Source organism: Mugil cephalus, chromosome 8 (assembly GCF_022458985.1).
Source record: "Mugil cephalus isolate CIBA_MC_2020 chromosome 8, CIBA_Mcephalus_1.1, whole genome shotgun sequence".
Taxonomy (NCBI): domain Eukaryota; kingdom Metazoa; phylum Chordata; class Actinopteri; order Mugiliformes; family Mugilidae; genus Mugil; species Mugil cephalus.
Window position 1 is genome coordinate 4151069 of NC_061777.1, and position 20725 is coordinate 4171793.

At 45.7% G+C, this 20725-nt stretch overlaps 1 protein-coding gene across 2 annotated transcripts; it reads right to left on the bottom strand.

Annotated features, from left to right (window-relative positions):
* Positions 1-1093: 1093 nt before the first annotated feature.
* si:dkey-13n15.2 (protein transport protein Sec24C) lies at positions 1094-20058 on the bottom strand. Of its 2 annotated transcripts, XM_047593080.1 has the most exons (22): positions 20031-20046; positions 19820-19892; positions 17824-18544; positions 17650-17708; positions 17129-17182; positions 16635-16746; positions 16380-16507; positions 15897-16032; positions 15683-15792; positions 15064-15176; positions 14757-14948; positions 14557-14653; positions 14347-14451; positions 13300-13467; positions 13122-13218; positions 12889-13037; positions 12591-12729; positions 12287-12408; positions 4886-5065; positions 3756-3953; positions 3119-3208; positions 1094-1723 (listed from the first exon to the last, which is right to left on the bottom strand). In XM_047593080.1, the coding sequence occupies exons 3-22, from the start codon at positions 18494-18496 to the stop codon at positions 1583-1585; spliced, it is 3063 nt and encodes a 1020-aa protein (XP_047449036.1). In that variant the 5' UTR covers positions 18497-18544; positions 19820-19892; positions 20031-20046; the 3' UTR covers positions 1094-1582. The 2 variants fall into 2 exon arrangements, with proteins under 2 accessions (XP_047449036.1, XP_047449037.1); XM_047593081.1 differs by lacking the exon at positions 19820-19892 and having other exon boundaries at positions 20031-20058.
* Between the last annotated feature and the right edge of the window lie 667 nt (positions 20059-20725).

Sequence of the window (20725 nt, forward strand, 5' to 3'; positions counted from 1 at the left end):
GGAGCAAATCCCCACAGACCCCCATGTTAAAGAACCCAACTTTCCAGCATTATTAAACATGTTTACAGCCTGGTACAAGGTCTCAGTAGTTTATTTCACTATTCATGACAGTTGTGCGGGAGATGAATTTTTCTAACTCATTCGTTTATTTTTTATTTAGATTTAAAATCCTGCATAAATAAGCTCGTTCCCACTTTGACTGACATGTGGCGGAGAGTTGGGTGGGCGGGTTTCTACGTCCCGGCTGATTTAGCTCCGCCCCAACACGGCTCCCATGTCCATATTTGGAATATCTAAGTGTGGGCGGAGTAAAGTTCATCCAACATGGCGACCAGGGGCCACTTATGGACTTCATTTTCAAGGTTCAGAATCCAATGGGTGACGTCACAGTCGGTTTGTCCATAGTATAAACAGTCAGTGATTTCCGCCTGCTTATCCATCACTGCCGTTTTGGATCAAAAACGATGGCACACCCAAGTGGCAAAAAAAAACACAGCGCTGATGAGCGCACAAGCATAACCTCCTGAGACCCTGCGTCCTCATATGGGGACGTTAAGTTTCAGGTTTGTGGCGGATTATTCTGCTCCATTTAAACTTTTATGCTCATAACTAGATACTAGTTGGTGTATCTTTTCTAGTTTAATATGACAAGCAAATTCTATCAATGAGCTACAACTTTGCTAATTAGCAAATGCTCAAATGAGGATATTGGGACTTATTATTTGCAATTCTGCCTTTGCACAGCAATGTTCAGACATGAAAATGAAGTTTTATATTTTGTTACATATTGGTGACATCATTACAATATTAATATTTATATTATTATTTGAAATAACCCCCATGTCCACACATGAGGACATAATTTATTCCAGGAACTACTTCCTGTTCAAAGATGATGCTTAAGTTTTTATAGTTCTTAGGTCCTTACTAACAATCCCAAACTACACACCCCACAGACATCAGACTTTCCTTCCAGGTAAGCACGTTCAAAAGACTTGCAGCGACGTTGCGGTTCAGAAATTGAGTAGAAGTGAAAATGCATCCAGATGAGTTCATAATTAATTGTTATAAGGAAGAGGAAGGAAACACTCAATTTAAATGTCTGAGGTCGAGTAAAGCCTTTGCTTTATTTACTGGACATAATCCACACACACGTCACTCACACACATAACTCTCAGGATTTCAGAATAAATAACATCATTAAGACACTTTCAATAATACACAGATCCATTCAGAACAGCACTCGCCACACAAACACATTTTATATCACTGCAGTCTTTAAATAAATGACATGTCTTTTGTAATGTCCCCATGCGTCTCCTCGTCCCTCCAACGTTACAGTAACGTCTAACGCTGGTTGGCACTGAAGCCTCACAGCAAGAAGGTTCTGGGTTTGAATCCACCGGCCGACCACCGGGGTCTTTCTGTGTAGAGTTTGCATGATCTCTCGGGGTACTCCCACTTCCTCCCACCGTCCAAAGACAAGCTCGTCAGGTTCAGGGGTGATTCTAAAATCGGCCACATGTGGTTACAGAAAACGAATGGGGCAAACATGCTGTTGCGGCGTCAGCTTTCGGGTTCGTCACTGCAGCAGCCGCACGGAGTTGATGTGGAGATGGTAGAGGAAGTCGGCGTAGGACGCTCCTCCGTTGGGGCTCTTGTCTTCCACCAGGTGGCGCTGCAGGGCCTCCTCGCAGGTGTCGCCCTGCTTCACCACCCAGAGCTGCAAACAGGAAGTCTGGTCAGAGTCTGAAAGGCCTGAGAGATCTTCTCGTCCAGGGACATTCAGTCATTTCTCATTTGTTGTTACAGCAGTGATTGGCAAACGGGGGGTCAGCGGACCCCTAGTGGTCTGTGGTGTAATTGGAAGGGGTCCGTGAAAATAAAAGATCATATGACATTTATAGAAATAGGATTATTTTACTATATTTACTATTTGTCACAGATACCTTCATCTACCTAAACTAAAGGGGGGAACATGATGCTGTTAATACAAACTTAACACAAATTATCAGTGGGCGTACACCATTCCTGTCTTAATAATGCTCTTATTGTGAAACATCTGTAGGCAGGTTAGCACTTGAAATTATCCCCCAAAAAGTTGAGAACCACTGGTTTACAAAGAACCCTAAAACTAAAACAAGATATTATCACAATAGTACTTTTATTTGACATGTACAAGTTGCTCTTCCTGCCGTAGAGCAACAAATCTGCTGGAAACACAACAGATGAAGAGGTTGCACCACTTTATTAATAATAACACAGGATTCACTTAATAAGAAAAACTGCTTTATTAATGCTTGTTAATCTTATTTTTCTACCATGGAGTTTATGTCCCTCCTGTGAAACTGAAAACTGTTTCTAAACCGTCACATCCAGTGTTTACATGGTTATTAGGAGCTTTAATATTTTCCTTTTAAACATATCAACAACAATGTATCCACTTCAGTTAGAACAGAAGTAGCGAGCGGTTTTAAATCTCTAATTAAAACCCAGGTTTGGGTTTGTCCAAGTGAGTTTTAATTGGGATTTTAATTAGGTCTTAATTTGTTTTGTTTTTCTTTTAATGGTTCAGATTTTATTAGCGTTGTTCTACGTACCAATGGATTTTTATGTTGCTGTGAAGCACTTAGTAGTGTTGCAAAGTGCTTTACAAATAAAGATTACTATTATAATCACTTTTATTCCTAATAAAGATAATTCTGTTATTCAGATTATTTCTACTGAAAATGTAAACGTATGTAAAAGCATCAACAAACTTTACTTCAAAACCTCTCTCACCATTTAAATTTTTGTTTCAACATTTGCAGGTTGTGATTTTCTGAACAACCTTCAAAATATCTCAGACTCAGAATGTTTCAACAGGTTAAAAACAAGAACAAACAAGTAACAGAACCAGAATTTTAAGTGAAATAACAAATAAAATTCGTATTAGTGTTTAGTGAAGTGTTTCTAGTTTTATTAAGAGCATTTAAAATATAAAGCTTCAGGTATCCTCCTTGTTCAGATGGAATGAGGTTCAGGTTGGTGTTATAGTTTTACAGTTCCTACTGGTAACAGCTGATATGATATGAATGCACCAAAAGGAGGCGACAGAGGAGATGTGAACTAAACTCACCTTGCGGCTGCAGGGCGTCTGTGAGTTCAGTGTGTTGACGAGGGACCGGACGTGGATGGACAGAGGGGTTTCCAGAACTGGCAACTTGGTCTGAAGCAACACATGGATAGAAATTATTAAAAAAAAAAAAAGCAGAGCTCAGTGGTGACATGCATCAGTAGCTGCGTTTCCATTACAGTTTTTCGCAAAATAAAATTTCTTTGTAGGTGTTTCCACTGAAATGTGTTGTGTTTTGTCTTTTCCCAAAATTCTCCTAAATTCTCGTCACACCAGACCAAGACTTCAGCTGAATGAATGAACTGGTCACATGACTCCCTGCGTCATCTCCAGTGAGTCTGGTGATGGGGAAATGTCCAAAAAAATAAAAAGAAAACATCTCAAAAAACATCTCATGAGCGAGAAAAAAATGTTTTAGCTTTAGATATTTGAGAGGTTTTTATTTCCAGATTTTCACTGCGATATTTAAGTTTTGCGTGAGTATTTGTCTTCTTCTCTTTTATCACAATCCTCTCTTTCTTTTTTCTCCATTAAATCATCATGAACAAAATACTCTTCACAGCTAAACTTTTATTGCAGTTTAATTTGTCTCCAGTTTTCAGTTGTGTCATAGATTAGCCCTGTACGTGTGATCTCTCACCTCTCCAGAGGGCAGGCAGGAGAAGCTGCTGCTGTTGAAGAGCTCGACCAGAGTGCATGCTGGGACTTGGGTGCCCACCCAGAGCAGCAGGGTGAGAGGAGCATGGATCAAATACAGACCTCTGGGCTCCAGGTTGGCAGCAGAGCAGCGCAGCGCCTCCTCTGGGTTTGGGGGGTGGGAGCCGTCGACCGACAGCGGCTGGTGGAGACAAAGGAGTGAAAAACTCAACAAAATAAATGTCTTCCAGCATTTGATAGGCACCGATAATTTCTCCAAGGAGCTAAGAAGTATAGAAACTAAGCATCATGTTTGAGCAGGACGTGTAATCCCAACGTCCTCATTAGCGACTCTGTAGCTTTTTACTACTGATAGAATTTGTTAAATTTGCATGTCATGCCAAACTACATTAATAAGCATAAATAGACAAGTTTCAACCGTAAAAATGAAAAAAAAGGATTTTGCTGAAATGCCCGCTATCATGTCTTTACACCGACCAGTGCATTGACTTTTTAATGAGTCTAAATGAGTAATGAGTTTAAACCATTAATGAGGTTTAAATGAAGCAGAATAAGCTTCCATAAACCGAAAACTTGTCCCCATATGAGGACGTGGGGTCTGAGGAGGTTAAAATATTCTGTATGTAACATGGATAATAACTGAGTTAATGGCAAGATTACTTCATACGGAGACGGGTCAGGACAAACTTTGTACTTAGCAGAAACGCTGACATGCTTTTTCAGTTAGCGACAAGTCTTCTGAATGAGCTGCAAAATAATTTCTACTAAGGGTGCCATCATACTATTAATACAATATTGTTCCAATGTTGCATTGGTTAAGTTTGGGTTCACAGGGGAATCTACTACCGATCAAATGTCTTAAAACAGTATCCTCTGGTATAGTCGGTCAGAGCTTCATCCTACAGCAACATAATGACCCAAAACTTAAATCCAAGCTCTACCAGAACTACCTCAGGATAAAAACAAGATGGAAAGCTTGAAAACATGGAGTGGACCATGGCCCAGTCTCTAGACTTTAACTCCATGGAGCTGGTTTGTGATAAACTGGACACAAAAGTGAAAACAAAGCAAGTGTCGCACATTTCTGGGAAACTCCCGTGTGTTGACACTGACCAGAGGCAGCAGCAGAGGGTAGAAGTGTGCGGCGGTGCTGCACGTGTCCATGCTGAGCACCTGGCAACGCTGCTGCAGTCTGTGGTGGATGGAGCTCCTCAGGCCCGGCAGCAGCACCTCACTCTTCCTCAGACTGTTGACGTAAACGGGAAGAGACCGAAGGTGCTGAGGAAGGACCAGCTACAGGGGGCACAAACAGAGCATGGTCAAAGATTCAATGTCTGTAATGTACGGTGTCTCTGGACGTCAAAACACAGGTTATACAGATTATGGAAAGACTATGGACAACACTTCTCATCTCTGATTGGACAGTATAATATAATATGAAATATAAACTGAAGTGAGGACAGAACCCGGCAGTTTAACGTCATTTCCCGTTTCTACTCAGCTGTGTCATTCTTGATATGCTTTCAACCCATCATGACAAATTTCTGCTTTTTTTTTTTTCACAAGACATGCACAAGAAATTTGTCAACATCTGATTTCCACAAGGTGGACAGTACACGCTGCATCGTAATATCTACACTTTCACGTAGCTGATAATTCACAAAGCCTCATTTCTTGACTGGCAGCAAAACAACCAATCACACCAGGTTATATTTTAAGCTGTCTCTGCATTTTCCATAATCTGAAATGTTGTAGTGTTCCAAAATGTTTTTGTGTTCGGATACGTTATGTTTTCTGTAATGCTGGTGAGTTTTCTGAAACATCGTGTTTTCTGAAATGTTGTTGTGTTCTGAAACGTTGTTGTGTTTTCTGAAAAGTTGTTGTGTTCTGAAACGTTGTTGTGTTTTCTGAAATGTTGTTCTATTTCATCCTTACTGACCGCCAGAGGCGGTGCTTCAAGCACTGAATGCATCCATCTCGCGCATGCGCAGGTCGAGTATTATACCAACAAAGTCACCTGTGACCCCTGATGACCCCGGTCACCTATATCTTCCGGTGACATCAGAGGATCGGTTCCTTTTCATCTTCTCGCTTCGCAGGTAACTGCACGCCACTACGCTAGCTAAAGCTAAGTGGCTATTGCTTCGTTGCCGGTAGCCTTGCGACGTTTCGTCGGAGCCGCGAGCTGCTCGCCCCTCCAAAGGCTGCAACGGACTCCGCCGAGAGGTTTGTGGTTTGCCGCGGACACATCCGCATCGGCTTTTCATCCTCGGTTGGATAAGTTTATTTCGTTCTATTATATACATTCTTAAGTGCAACCGGTTACTCGTTGGTTGTATTTGTTTGTTTGTTGGTGGAGGTAGTGTTCCCGCTCCCTCTCCCGGCATAATATTATGTGAATCAGCTGTTGGCATTGCGTGTGCTTGCCATTAGTGCTGACTATCGGTGCAACCCTTTTGCATTCGCTTTGTTTTGTTGTTTCGTTTGCTGGTGAAGGCAGTGGCCTCGCTCCCTCTCCCGGCATTCGTACCGGTATATGGTTGTATTATATATTTGTATTATATTTTCAATTGTTGGTGAAGGCAGTGGCCTCGCTCCCTCTCCCGACATTTGTACCGCTATATATTTGTATTATTTTTCAGTTGCTGGTGAAGGCAGTGACCTCGCTCCCTCTCCCAGCATCTGTACCGCTAATGTTTGCCAATTAGCTGTAGGCATTGCGTGTGCTTGCCGTTGACTATCGGTGCAACCAATTGTACTCGTTTTGTGTTGCATTTTTCACTTGTTGGTGACGGTAGTGATTTCGCTCCCTCTCCCGGCATTTGCATTGCACTTGGTATTTCAGTTGATTGATGTGCATCAGCGGTCATTTTCTTGACCGTTTGATACTTTTCTTTCCCTATTAATTATTACCGGCGTTTTTCGCTCGGCCTACCTTAGTTTGTGTATTGTGGTGCCATTTTGACTGTGCCCGTTTTGTGCAAATACCCCTAACTGGTGAAGGCAGTGCTTACGCTCCCGCTCCCAGCATAGGTGTGATTTTGTAGTTGGTAGCAGTGTTCCCGCTGAGGCTAACTCATCTCCTGCAACATTTATCTGGTGACGGCGGCGGTTTCGCTCCCTCTCCCACTGTCTGTTGCTTTCTGTTTGTTTTCCTGGTTGTCACCATGTTTGGCAACCATTCTTGTTCGGCCTGTATGGCTTCTCTGCAGCCTGAAGATGGCCATGATTTGTGTCCCTCATGCCTCGGCCTTGAGCATCTGAAGGAGGCTCTTTCAGATGACGCCTGCATGAACTGCAGCTTCATGCCCCGGGCAGTGAGGGCTGCCAGACTAGCTGAGGTAGAACAACTGTTGACCCTCAGCCCATCAGCTGAACAGCTGACCCCAGCACAGGGAGTGGTTCCAACTCGGTCTGGCAGGCCCAAACGTCGTGCTGCCGAGACAGCAGTCCCCACTTCCAGGAAGAGGGTTAAGGAGTCCAGCCTTGCTTCCAAGGTGGACCAGTTAACAACAGAAATTAATAATATGAAATCCCTCTTCCTAACCTTCCAGTCTGGGACTAGTGCAGGGGAGCCAGCTGCTTCAGTGCCTCCAGCGGCCACCTTGGAGCCGGAGGAAGATGTGCTTTCCATGGCGGCGTCAGCCACTCAATTTGCTGAATATGAGCCGGAAGTGGTTGCGCAGGATGTAACCTCCCGTGCTTCCGCGGCAGGCTCCTGCTCATCGACCCACAGCTCCGCTGGTGGTTCTGATGATGGCTCAATGGGAGCCATCATTCGTATGGCCCTGGCCCGTTTGCAGTTAGACCTACCGCAAGCTCAGTCGGCTCCAGCCAGTGCTTTCTTCAGGCGTGGTCCATCCCACACTAACTTTACTGTCCCCCCATCAGAAGAGTATCTGAGGGAGTTGCATGCATGTTGGAGGGATTCTAGAACTCTCTCTCATGCAACATCTGATGGCCGCACCCTGGCAGCCATGCAGGATGCACCCAGATTTGGCTTGGGCCGCATGCCAGCAATTGAGCCCCCTATAGCTGCTCTGATTGTCTCGCCTGATGAGGCTCTGAGGCCAGATGCGAGGTGTCCTCGTCCCCAGTGTCGGGTTACGGATGACCTACTCTGTAAAGCCTATGACGCAGCGGCACGCATGGGACGCATAGGTAATTCTATGTCCCACCTGCTGCTCGCGCTATCAGCATCCCTGCAGGAGACTACAGTGGATGCTCCCGTCCACAATTTCAGCGACGCTTCCCTGCAGGCATTCGCGCTGATGTCTAGAGAGCTGGGGCGATTGATGTCCCACTCTCGTCCAGGCTCGCCGTCAGGTTTGGCTGGCGCAATCTCCTCTGACTGATGCATGTAGGAGAACTCTCCGCAGTGTTCCGGTGGAACCTGGGGAGCTATTTGGGTCTGCGGCTCTAGAGGCGCTTAACCGCACAGTTCAAGCCAGACAGACTCGATTTCAGCTGTCTGAGCTTCAAAGGAATATGCCCCTCCTAGCGGCCCTAGGAGCTCTTCAGTTGCCCCCCAGCGCCGGCCTCATCCACAGGCTTATCCCAGTAGCTATCGCAGGTCTCAGCGCACACCTTCACTGCCTGCCCACCAGCAGGCACGGGGTTTTCGGGCCTCTGAGCAGCTGCCCTCTAGGCAACCTCAGGCCTCTCATGCTGCCCGTCGTGCCCCCAGAGCCTCTAGAGGCCGGGGGACCCGGCGCTGAGGCCCAGGGGCCGGTCGTCGGCTGTTTTTCCCAGCAGCAGCTCAGTTACTGGGCTGCTTCCACCAGGGACCCCTGGGTGCTTTCCACCTTGACCCACGGGTACAAACTTCAGTTCCGACGCCGGCCCCCAGCCTATGGCCGGGTCAAGATGACCATCATACGCGACCCGGCAAAAGCCCAAGCCCTCAGCCAGGAGTTGTCCGTCCTCCTGGACAAAGGTGCCATCGAGCCAGTAGATCCCCTGTTGCAACCAGGGGGATTCTACTCCACTTACTTTCTAGTAACAAAGAAAGACGGCGGACTCCGTCCCATCCTCGACCTGAGGGGTCTCAACAGATTCCTGAAGGTCTTGAGGTTCCACATGCTCAGCAATGCAGAGGTTCTGCGCACTGTGGCCAGAGAGGAGTGGTTTACATCAATAGACCTGAAGGATGCCTACTTTCATGTCCCCATAGCTCCAAACCACAGACAGTTTCTGCGGTTCGCTTTTCACGGGCGTCATTACCAGTTCAGGGTGCTCCCGTTTGGCCTCTCCCTTTCCCCACGGGTTTTCACCAGGTGCATGATGGCAGCCCTCTCACCCCTGCAGTCGCAGGGCATGAAGGTCCTCCCATATCTGGACGACTGGCTCATCTGTGCACCGTCCCAATCTCAGGTGGCCCTGGACACGACACATCTTCTGTCCCACGTGGCCCGACTGGGCCTGAAGGTAAATTTTACCAAGAGTTGCCTGGTTCCCTCGCAGAGCACACTCTTTCTCGGAATGACTCTCGATTCAGTCGCCATGAAGGCCTGTCCGTCACCACAGCGGGTGGACGACATTCTCCGCCTCCTTCTCTTGTTTCAGGAAGGCAGGTGGTTGCGCTATGTGGAGTTTTTGCGCCTCCTCGGGAAACTGACGGCTGCTGCCAATGTGGTTCCTCTGGGACTGCTGTCGCTACGTCCTCTTCAGAGGTGGCTGCACAGCTTTCATTTCGATGTTCGATGGCACAGGCACAGGAGACTCAGAGTGTCACGCTGTTGCCTTCTTGCTCTGGCCCCATGGAGAGAGAGATCATTTCTCCTTCAGGGCATGCCCTTGGGTTCCATTGCATCCCGTCGGGAAGCCATCACAACAGATGCCTCCCTCTCAGGGTGGGGCGCCGTGTGGCAGAACCGGACAGCTCAGGGGCTGTGGTCTGCTCGAGACCGCTCGGTGCATATCAATGTTCTAGAACTGTGGGCTGTGCACAGGGCACTGCTTTTCTTCCTTCCCTTCCTGAGAGGCCGACATGTGCTTATACGGTCGGACAATGTCTCAACCGTCTCCCACATAAACCACCAGGGGGGCACCAGGTCTGCCCAACTGTTGCAGGCATCCCGGGACCTGCTGTTGTGGGCAGCCCCACGTCTGGCCAGCCTGAGAGCAATGTATTTGCCCGGGGAAAAGAACCAGGCTGCCGACTTCCTCTCTGGTTACAAACCGCCGCCAGGGGAGTGGCGGCTTCATCCAGAGGTCGTTCTCAAAATCTGGGAGGTCTTTGGCAAGGCAGAGGTGGATCTGTTTGCCACGGAGGAGTCGACCCATTGCCCTCTCTGGTTCTCTTTGACAGAAGAGAGCAGCCCTCTGGGTCAGGACGCTCTTGCCCACGATTGGCCAGACAGTCTTCTCTATGCGTTTCCGCCAATCCCTCTGATTTTTCCAACGCTACAGAGGGTCCTCCAGCAGGGCCACAGACTGCTGTTGGTAGCCCCCTTTTGGCCAGGCAGGACGTGGTTCCCATTGCTGAGCAGGCTCTGCCGCAGCTCACCATGGCGCCTCCCCGACAGGAAAGATCTCCTGTCTCAGTTACAGGGCCAGATTTGGCATCCCGACCCTCCTCGCCTGCAGCTATGGGTCTGGCCGCTGCAGGGCCCAACCCCCTACTGACAGAGTGTTCAAATTCTGTCTGTAATACCATATTGAATGCCAGGGCGCCTTCTACCCGGTTGCAATATGAAAATAGGTGGCAGCTGTTCACTGAGTGGTGTTCAGACAGGGGTGAGGACCCTGTGAACTGTTCAATCCCTAAGATTTTGGAGTTCCTCCAGTCACTCTTGGATAAGGGTCGGTCCCCGGCTACTCTGAGGGTGTATGTGGCAGCCATTTCCTCTCGACATGTTCGGGTGGAAAATGACACAGTAGGGTGCCACAGATTGGTGTCACTTTTTCTGAAGGGGGCGTGGCGGTTGCGACCCCCACGAGCACAGCGTGCCCCAGCATGGGATCTGCACCTGGTGCTAGATGCTCTGTGTTTGCCTCCCTTTGAACCCCTGGAACAGGCAGAGCTGAAGTGGGTCTCTGTTAAGACTGCCTTTCTCCTTGCCATTGCTTCAGCAAAGCGGGTCGGAGAGCTACATGCTCTATCCGTCAGTGATTCATGTCTGAGGTGGAACTCGGATGGTTCAGGGGTTACTCTTTGGCCAAACACAGCCTTTCTCCCGAAGGTTCTGTCGTCATTGAACCTCAATCGACCTATCCACCTAGCACAACTTGTCCCCCAGCAGGGGAGGACAGGTTAAGACTGCTGTGTCCTGTGCGGGCTCTGAGAACCTATGTAACTGCGACCGCAGGTATAAGACGGTCAGACCAGCTCTTCCTCTGCTATGGTGGTCCTAGGAAAGGCTGTGCTCTCTCCAAACAACGACTGTCTCATTGGGTTGTTGACGTCATCACCCACGCATATAAAGGAGGTGGTCATCCCCTGCCGTCAGGGGTGAGGTGCCACTCTACCAGGGCCGTCTCAACATCATGGGCGGCCCTGCGTGGTGTGCCCCTGGAAGACATCTGTGATGCAGCATCATGGGCATCACCAAGTACCTTCTCCAGGTTCTATCGGGTGAATGTTGCCACCCCCCATCCGATGGGTGTGGTCCTGTTGCCTGACTCTGCTGTTTCCTCTCAATGAGGTATGCATTGGAATTCTTCGTGACTTTGTTGTTATGGGTCATCCAGTGCTTGAAGCACCGCCTCTGGCGGTCAGTAAGGATGAAATAGAACGAAAGTTACGTATGTAACTACGGTTCTATGAATCCTGGATGACCGCCAGAGCGTTCCGTCACTCAGAATCCTCGTGCACTCGCGAGAAGATTCTGCAGGAACCGATCCTCTGATGTCACCGGAAGATATAGGTGACCGGGGTCATCAGGGTCACAGGTGACTTTGTTGGTATAATACTCGACCTGCGCATGCGCGAGATGGATGCATTCAGTGCTTGAAGCACCGCCTCTGGCGGTCATCCAGGATTCATAGAACCGTAGTTACATACGTAACTTTCGTTTCGTTCTCTGACACGTTTTTGATTTCTGAAAAGTTGTTGTGTTCTGAAACGTTGTTGTGTTTTCTGTAATGTTGTTGTGTTTTCTGTAATGTTGTTGTGTTTTCTGAAAAGTTGCTGTGTTCTAAAACGTTGTGTTTTCTGAAATGTTGCTGTGTTCTGAAACATTGACGTGTTTCCTGAAACGTTGTTGTGTTTTCTGAAATGCTGTGTTCTTAACAGTTGTTGCGTTTTCTGCTGTGTTTTCTGAAATGTTGTTGTGTTCCAAAAATTTGTTGTGCTTTATGAAATGTTGCTGTTTTTTGAAATGTCATTTCCTGAAATGCTGTGTTATCTAATGTTGTTGTTGTACTTTTTGAAATGCCATTGTGTTGTGAAACGTTGTGTTTTCTGAAATGTTGTTGTGTTTTCCGAAATGTTGTGTTTTCTGAAACGTTTTTTAATGGCTCCCGAACCGTTTTATTAGACCAGTTTAAATGAAATGAAAATTAAAATTTTACCTGTCCTGCAGACACTGAAGCAGAGCAGCAGTGTTTGCGGTAGGAGGCCAACGCTTCCGTCACCTCCGTCTGCAGCTCCTCTCTCAGCTCCTGCAGAGGGCGCTCCAGCACTGAACAGTACACTGAAGACACAGGAGAAGACGATCCACTATTTATTTTACAACTATTTATACCTTCAAGACGCTGTGAGCTACTTTTCTTTAAGAGGATCAAACTTATTACTGGCACACGTTGTATAATTTATCATATGCAGATTTAAATTCATAAAATATTTACATCAACATCTACAATGAAAGTCTCTTACTCTTCTTGCAGTAGAAAGCGAGCAGCGTCTGGGCCTGATAGTGACGGAAAGTATCTTGTAGCTGACGTGAGCATCGTAAGGTCAGAGTGTGAACCCTGGTCCTCCGGTCTCCTGACTGGACGCTGTAAGACAGGACAACCTGACGCACAGGAGGGGAAAGAAGAGGACACGGTTAAAAGAACCAACCTCTATCAAAACACCGGGACATCTCAGACCTGACTCCTGAACTATGCATAGAAAGCTTTAAAAACTACTAATAGACACTTAAATGTCAACTAACAGATCCAATGTGACCCACCTGTATGGCAACCCCTCTGGTCTCATCCAGAGCTCTGTTGTGTGCGAGCTCCACAGCCAGCGTTGTCCACCTGTCAAGTGTTGCCAGGGTGACGTGTCCGGGGCTCGGTCCGGGGACAAACAGTCCATAACAGCCGGACACGCGTAAATCTGGTGAGAAAGGCCACAAATAGTGGAATCGCATGTGTTTTTTTTTAAAAAAAAAAGCACAATTACAACAAACCAGTCTCTCACCTTTGCTGACAAATATCCTGAGCTCAGCCTTGTAGCCCGCGTCCGTCTCTACAGCTTTCTTTAGGTCGGAGCTGAAACGCTCCCTGTCCAATTCCCCCTGCAGTGGAAATTTTAGTCAAATGGACGCCTTTAACAATGAATTTCATGCAGATCCCAGTGGAGGAGGTGTACCGTGTACCTGGAGGTGGCTGTAGGTGTGCAGAGCTCCCCCCGTCAGATATGGAATGTGTCCTGGCCAAGCGCCGCCCACATCATGCTGAGAAAGGACGAACAGGTGAACCCCACATCCCTGAAGGACACACTCCTTGGCCAGTGAGACGGCTACTTCTGATGGCTGGAAGATGGACTGGGAAGAACAAGAGACAAGGAACGCCTTGTTAGATGAGCTTTACCCCGCCCACACTGGGATTGGGGCGGAGCTAATGTAGAGTGGACGTTGAGACCCGCCCACCCAACTCTCCACCTGTCACTCAAAGCGGGAACGCCTTTAATTATGCAGAATTTAAAACCCTAACAAAAAATAAATGAATGAGCACAGTGAAATAAAATATTGAGACCAAAATATTTTTTTATACCAGGTTGTAAACATATTTAATAATCCTGTAACGTTGGGCTTTTTAACATGGGGGTCTATGGGGATTTGTTCTTTTGGAGCCTCAAGTGGCCACTTGATGAACTGCAGCTTTTTGCACTTTGATATGCGCTTCATTAGAAGCTGCTGCCTGTTGAGTTCCCAGGTGGAGCAGATTTTCCTCTGGAGACTGATCGCCACGCTCCTTAAATGGATCGTTTGGTTGGGGGTTCCCATCTCAGCTGGAAGCTCTCCTGCAGTTTGTTCTAACAAGTGTGAGTCTGTGCTTATTGTTCTTTTAAATTTGCTTCTGAACTTATCAGTCTGTGAAAATTCAGTCATTAAACACTTGGTTTTGTCTGTTTAAGAGCTGGACTCTTATACATTCTTTTGGTCATTCTGTCTAAATCTTGTTTGTATAGACACATTTAGGTTTGGGGCTGTTTATTGATGTGTTTTTCTTTTGAGATTTAATTTTTTTAGCAAGAACTGGGTCAAAATGTTTGCTGCACTTTCTGTTGTCTTAATCGTTTCACGCTCCTTTCTCACTCCTACCAGAGCTGGGTCGTGACATAAGGTAATAATATAATTAACTTAAAAACTACAACCTGCTTCCTCCCATGCACCACCAGGCGCAATTCAGGCTACATGTACCTTTGTTTTGTTGGTGCCGAAGAACCCTGAGGAGGAGTTTGCGTGTCCCGTTTCTACCAGAGGGGCAGTGTGGAAGATCAGCAGCTTCCCAGGACAACTCAGCCCCTAGTTCGAGGTAAAATAATCAGGATGATTATCCCATTATCCAAAACACACAAAGAGAAGGTCATGAATATAAATTATGGCTTCATCTAGGTTAGATGCCCAGACCTGTAGAACGGCTAGTCCTGCTTTGACTGGCAGCTCCATGGGAACGCCATCAGAGCCACCACACTCTGGACTGAACTGAGGAACAAGCTGCAACACACTACACAAAGAGAGGCAACGAAAATGATTAGGAGACTACACAAACAAACAATGAATCGTCATAGCATTATGACCTCCTTCCTAATATTGTGCAGGTCTGTTACCTGTCGATGCTGCTTATACAGTCTTTGAGGGACACCAGGAGCCCCTCCCTCACAGGAAGCTGCAGGTCCTCCGTCTCCGTGATGACCAGCATGTGCGGGCGGGACAGGTCGGGACTGAGGTCGAACAGGTGGATCCTGGTGTCGTAGGTTATCAAACCGACACGGACATCCGACAGCGAGTCCCCATCCTCCCTTCACAAACGAGATCAGTTTTTGTGCATATGAAGGCCACTGAGCAGGCTGTGGAAGTTGGTGTGTGAGTGGAGGGGGTGGAGGGGGTGGAGGGGTGGAGGGGTGTGGGTTGCACCTGTTCAGAGAGGTGAGCAGCGTGTGGATCTGTTTCGTTACAAATTCCAGATGCCCCCCTCTCAGCGCTGAGGCAGACACGTCTATGGCTAGAAGCAGGGCAGCGGGTTCACCCTGAAATAAAAATAAAAAAAAAAATCACAAAAAAAGATAAATTAGCAAATTGATTAGAAAATAGCTGAATGATGTCACATTACAGAAATCTACACAAATGCTAGTGTCCCGTATAAAATTAAATTAGGCTGTTGAATATTTCCATTTTGGAGGCTATTGTGCAGACTAGAGATCTGGAGCCTTGGCTGATATTTGAAGCCGATACTGCTTTTTCGCCTTCTGTTTACATCATAAAAAAGTCTCAATTTAACCAAAAACATAAATGTTTATTCAACTCAAAGAACATTTAACTTATGTATACAAAAATAAAACATCTAAACAGGTAAAAATAGGTAGAGCACAAGCATTTTCCTTTCATGTATGGGCTGCATGTGTCCAGCAGCAAAAAGAAAGAAAAAAAAAAGATGCCAATATTTGTATTTTTTACTGGTATCAGCAAAAATGCAAATATCGGCCGATAAAAAGGACGAAACGTAAACCAACAACTGTGGATGAATGAAACTAACCTTCTGAGAGTTGAGTATCTCGTATGACCCCAAGCTAAGTTCAGGCCTCTTGTCTTTATCAACACGAAGCCCATCGACCCCTTTGGTGGGCTGGTAGTGTTGCCACGACACTAAGATGCAACAGAGGAGAGAAATTAAATCCGTTCAATTATTCTCCACCTAGAAATTGTCTTTAACACATTTAAACATTTAAGTTCTCCCTGTTAAATCTGACCTTCGCCGAGTTTACCGCAGAAGGGGCAGTAAAACCTTTGACCACAGTCCTGCCAGCTCATGGCTGGACACATGGAGGCGCCACACTGTCCACAGCCCGAAACAGTCTCCGCCTCCTTACGCAGTGGGATGGGCTTCTAGAGACAACAAACACACAAATAAATCAACGGCACGTTTCTATCTCCACTAAAGCAAATGAGTTACTTGTAGCAAAGCTGTTGTTTTATTGCTTCACTATCACACAAGTATCTTCCCAAGACACTGTGTACTTTCAATTAGTGATGTTCGAACCCCGATGCATTTGCCCCACGAGACGTCTGTGCTTGAAGACATGTGATGGTATGATGGTGTGCAAATTGGACAACTGTTTTACAGACTACTAGAGGCCACTAGGTAGCGCTAGTCCCACACAAATATGGATTTTCTTTGTTAATTTTCTCCGTGTATATGTTGAAAAACGTATGTAAAGTAGCTAAAAACAAACCTCTCCAGGATTTTGTTTCACCAGAGGAGTGACCAGAGCTCCCAGAGGCAGGTGGCTGAGCAGCACGGACTGAGCCTCACAGGGGACGGAGTAGGAGGTGAAGCGGATGGCGGAGGGACTCGCGTTACCTGCAACACAGTTCAACAGACACGAAGGACAAAAGGCTTAAATCTCATCTTATCAGTGTATGATGTCCCTCTATAATGGATGAAATGATTTTTTTATGGAGCACATCTCCGTGACGCAGACACACACCTCTGTCCTCGATGACACAGGAAGTGGTTGCCAAAGGAGGCAGACGGGAAAAAGGTTCTGAGACGAAGACCTTGTCCTCCCACGCTGCTCTGTCGTCTGACATCACCTTCACCTGAGGCAAACAGATAAACTCATTCATACTGAATATTTCATTCAGTAGCAAAGGATTTCTGAGCAGATGTGGCTCTGATCCTCAGAACATGAACGTCATGGTGAAGTTAGTGCGTAAATGTAGTACCTACAGGTAGAAAGGTATCACACCGATCAGGCATAACATTATGACCAGCGACAGGAGAAGTAAATAACATCGAGCACATTGTGATAATTTAATGTTCTGATGGGAAACTTTGGGACCTGGCATTCATCCATGTGGATGTTACTTAGACGTGTAGCACCAACCTAGACCACCCCCCACCCCATAGAAATGACTCTCCTTGATAATTAAAAAAAAGCTTTAGCCAACAAATGAAAGAAACGTGAACAGAAGAACTTACAGCGCTGGGCAAGAGCTCTGGGTCCAGACCATAACGGGACTCAGAGTTGGGAGACTGGAAAAAAAAATATGCAGGAAATATAACAAGTGACTCTCAAACAAACACAACAGGACATTACAGACCAGTAGTGGCCCTGAACTTTTTGGTGAGATTTCAATTTTGGTACATCGGATAAACACAATGTGACGCAGGAGAAAATACATTTTAAGACTTTTTTTTTTCTTTAGAAGACATGAGAAAAGTGTCTCAAAATGAATATTACTTAGACATGTGCTGCATTAACAAGTACTCTAAATAAATAATACCATAACTGCAACAAACATTACCAGCATGTGCTTCAATAAAGTTGAGGCTACAGTTTGGTTTATGCTTCAGGGTTGGATTTAAGTACCGAGTACCCTGTAGCTGTTATTATAGCAGCATGAACACATATGAAGATTTCTGTGACAAACAATTCCCCTAATTCTGTGAGGAACTCACTTGAGGAATTATAGAAACGATCCCATCAGATTTTTCCTCACCTGCGGAGCGATGTCCCTGTTCTGTGCAGCTGCACTGGGAACGAACTCGTTTCCGGTCCCTGAGGAGAAACAGAAGAGCCGGAATAAAAGCGGTGAGCGAGTGGCCTGTTTTCATGGGGATACATTCACACTGTGAATGCATGTAAACGTGTCATGTTTCTGTTGAAAACACACCTCTAGACTGCGGTGGAAGCGTCCACTGAGGCTGCTGCTGCTGGTGCTGCTGCACAGGAGAGGTGGGTGAGGTATGGTTGAAAGTGTATCTTATAGGAGACTCCACCTTTTCCCCTTCAAACGAAGGCGGGGGCATGGACTGTGGACACTGGTTCGCATAATATCCAGATAAAGGAGGGCTGACGGGAAGATGATTTTGATGCTGTGACCGAGGTCCATTCAGTAAAACCTGGTGTGCGTTCAAGGGCTGGAGAGGGGGACATGCGGCTTGAGAGGAATAAAGTGACATGTGTTGGAAGTTGCAAGGCTGAGGAAGAGAATGCAGAGGTGCATTTGTGCCGTGGCTTAAAGGTGGACTCGTGGATGAAACATGAGGACCGGGAAGGATTCGCTGCACGCTCTGGTGAGCATCATCCACACACAGCATGTTGTGATTTGTGTAGTCTCTGGGTGGACAGGTTGTGAGGCCGCTCTGGAAGTCGTGGGTGGACGCCTGCAGGTGGTCGTAGAAGGGCCTCTGGTCAGACGGTGAGGCCAGGCTGAGATGCTGAAAGCCGGGGAGAGGATCGCAGGGACGTCCTGGAGGTGAAGCCGCCGCCGCGGACCAGCCGTTCCGGTCCGTCCACGACTGGCAGGGTGCCTGGCTCTGACTGCGTGAGGGGACGTCCATCATCCTCCATAACCATCACTGGTAGGGGGGGTTTCTTCTTGGGTGTATTTCCTGAAGAGCAGACGACAGAAAGGGATTTAAGGTATTTGTTGAATGTACTGCTTTAAAAGACAAAGAAAATGGTCAGTTTTCTGTCTTTTACCCCAGTCCCCTGTACATACAGCATGTAAAGAGAGAGTAAAAAGGACTTTATAGAAAAGAGAAAAGCTCACACAACTGAGCATCAATAAAATACGTGCACAAACCGAACACAAATTGTGAGATCTCTAATCACTCCCCCAAATTATACATTTATTTCATAAACTTTTGGTTTGATTGTTTCGTTTTCATTTTGCTCCTGTAGCGTTTTAGTTTGAAACAGTTGCACCATAGAATCACCAGTACAGAAGAGCAAATACACAGATCAAGCATAACATTACGACCACCTTCCTAATATTGTGTAGGTCTTTTTTATCTAATTTATCCAACTGAGTCAGTTGGTTAGATCCATTCCTTCTGTGCAAAAACCCATATTTCTGCTAATACTGTGAAGTAACTCATGTTCACTTCATATATTTGTGCAGATTTCCTTATATATTTATTGGACTCTGGACTGTGTGCAATGATTTCCTGCTGTGCAATAGCCCATATTCAAAGCAATTATAGAGCATTCAACTCGGAACGCGTGTTCACTTATACCAGTACATATTTTTTTATTATTTTCTTTATTTTTTACATTAAAGTGTGTATGTTTTATTCTTATTGCCTACATTATCCACATGAATGAATACGAGGTCCAAAAGTTTCCCAGCAGAACATTAATACTTAAATTTATTTACTCCTCCTGTCAGTGGTTTTAATGTTGTGACTGGTCCTTGTACATGTATGTAAATTCATAGCGTTAATAAATAAAAAGAAAATGCCTCTTATTTGGTGCATCCACATATTTCAACATATATTTAGTAATATTAGTCCACACAGCCTGTGAATATGCATCATATTAATGCGTTTTCTGGACAATACACAGGACGTTTATAGATTCCTTGTTTGTTTTTGTTGTTTTTTTTGTTTGTTTTTTGTGTTGTTGCTCTTGTACATCCATGCACAATCTTCAAATCCCTCCTATGTATCAGCATCACGTCGCAATACATAAATAAATAAATAAATGAACCTGCAAAATAACAACAACTAAATGATAACGAAGGTCGTGAACGAAGCTCGTTTCAGCTACGATTCTGTGAAGTTTTAAAACCTCTCGTTTTGAGCTCGTAGCAGTTCGCAGGCTTAAACTTAAACCACAAGATAAATATTTAAAATTGCAACGCCTCGCTCATTTATTTTTCATACCTGCTAGCTCGTATTAGCTCAGGACCAGAGACTATGTATGAGACGAGGTCTAGACACCGGGACAGCGCGTGGGCTGCAGGTAAAAATACAAAATAAAAAATAAAAAGCCGCAGTCACACACGAAAGCTCAGTTTGCAAGGAATAAATAAATATTTTTTAGTAAAGATATTTTTTTTAGTGAATATTTTTTAGTGAAAAGCCGGAGACTCACCGTTACGGCAGCGTCACATCAGCGTGAATCACGACAGCACACTTCCGGGTTCCCCTTCAAAATAAAAGCCTGCGATAAATAAGCGTCTGATCATGAGTTTCATAATATACTAATTTAATCAACTTAATTAGCTTATTTTCAGATTAAAATCTTACCACATTCCCCAACAAACTATGACTTAAAAATAAAACAACATCTTAAACGGTTTGCCATCTACACTACAGGTGTCAAACATGTGCCCCCGCAGCATGAATTTGCAAAAATGATATAGAAGACTGCAATTCTTCCAAAGAAAATACCTGCTGTTTCTAATTTGTCCACGGTTTAGGTCAGAGATGTGGACCATATACAACACTGAGATCTGGGACTGAACAGCAGACAGCAATGTGCCCAGATAGCGCTTATTTTTTTAAAGGATTGTTTATCAAATGTAAACATTTTCCTAATTTGTGTTCTTCTTTGCATTAAAACAAATGAAAAAAAAATCTGGAGTTGTCGTTACTTATAGGTTATTATGCCGTTATGTTACTGGTCCGGCCCACTTGAGATCAAATTGGGACTGTATGTGGCCCTTGATCTACACATACACTGATCAGCCACAACATTAAAACCACCAAACCAGGTGAAGTGATAACGTTGCTCATCTTATTTCAATGCACTGTTCTGCTCCCATAGGAAACGGTTGATGCTGGCAT

Bases quoted from the DNA above. Each gene is read 5' to 3' on its own strand.
- si:dkey-13n15.2 (XM_047593081.1), bottom strand. From the start codon at position 18,496: ATGATGGACGTCCCCTCACGCAGTCAGAGCCAGGCACCCTGCCAGTCG. The intron at 13,219-13,299 runs GTACACGGTACA...TTTCCACTGCAG, and splicing joins ACACCTACAGCCACCTCCAG to GGGGAATTGGACAGGGAGCG. The intron at 1,724-3,118 runs GTGAGTTTAGTT...TCCTGTTTGCAG, and splicing joins AGACGCCCTGCAGCCGCAAG to CTCTGGGTGGTGAAGCAGGG.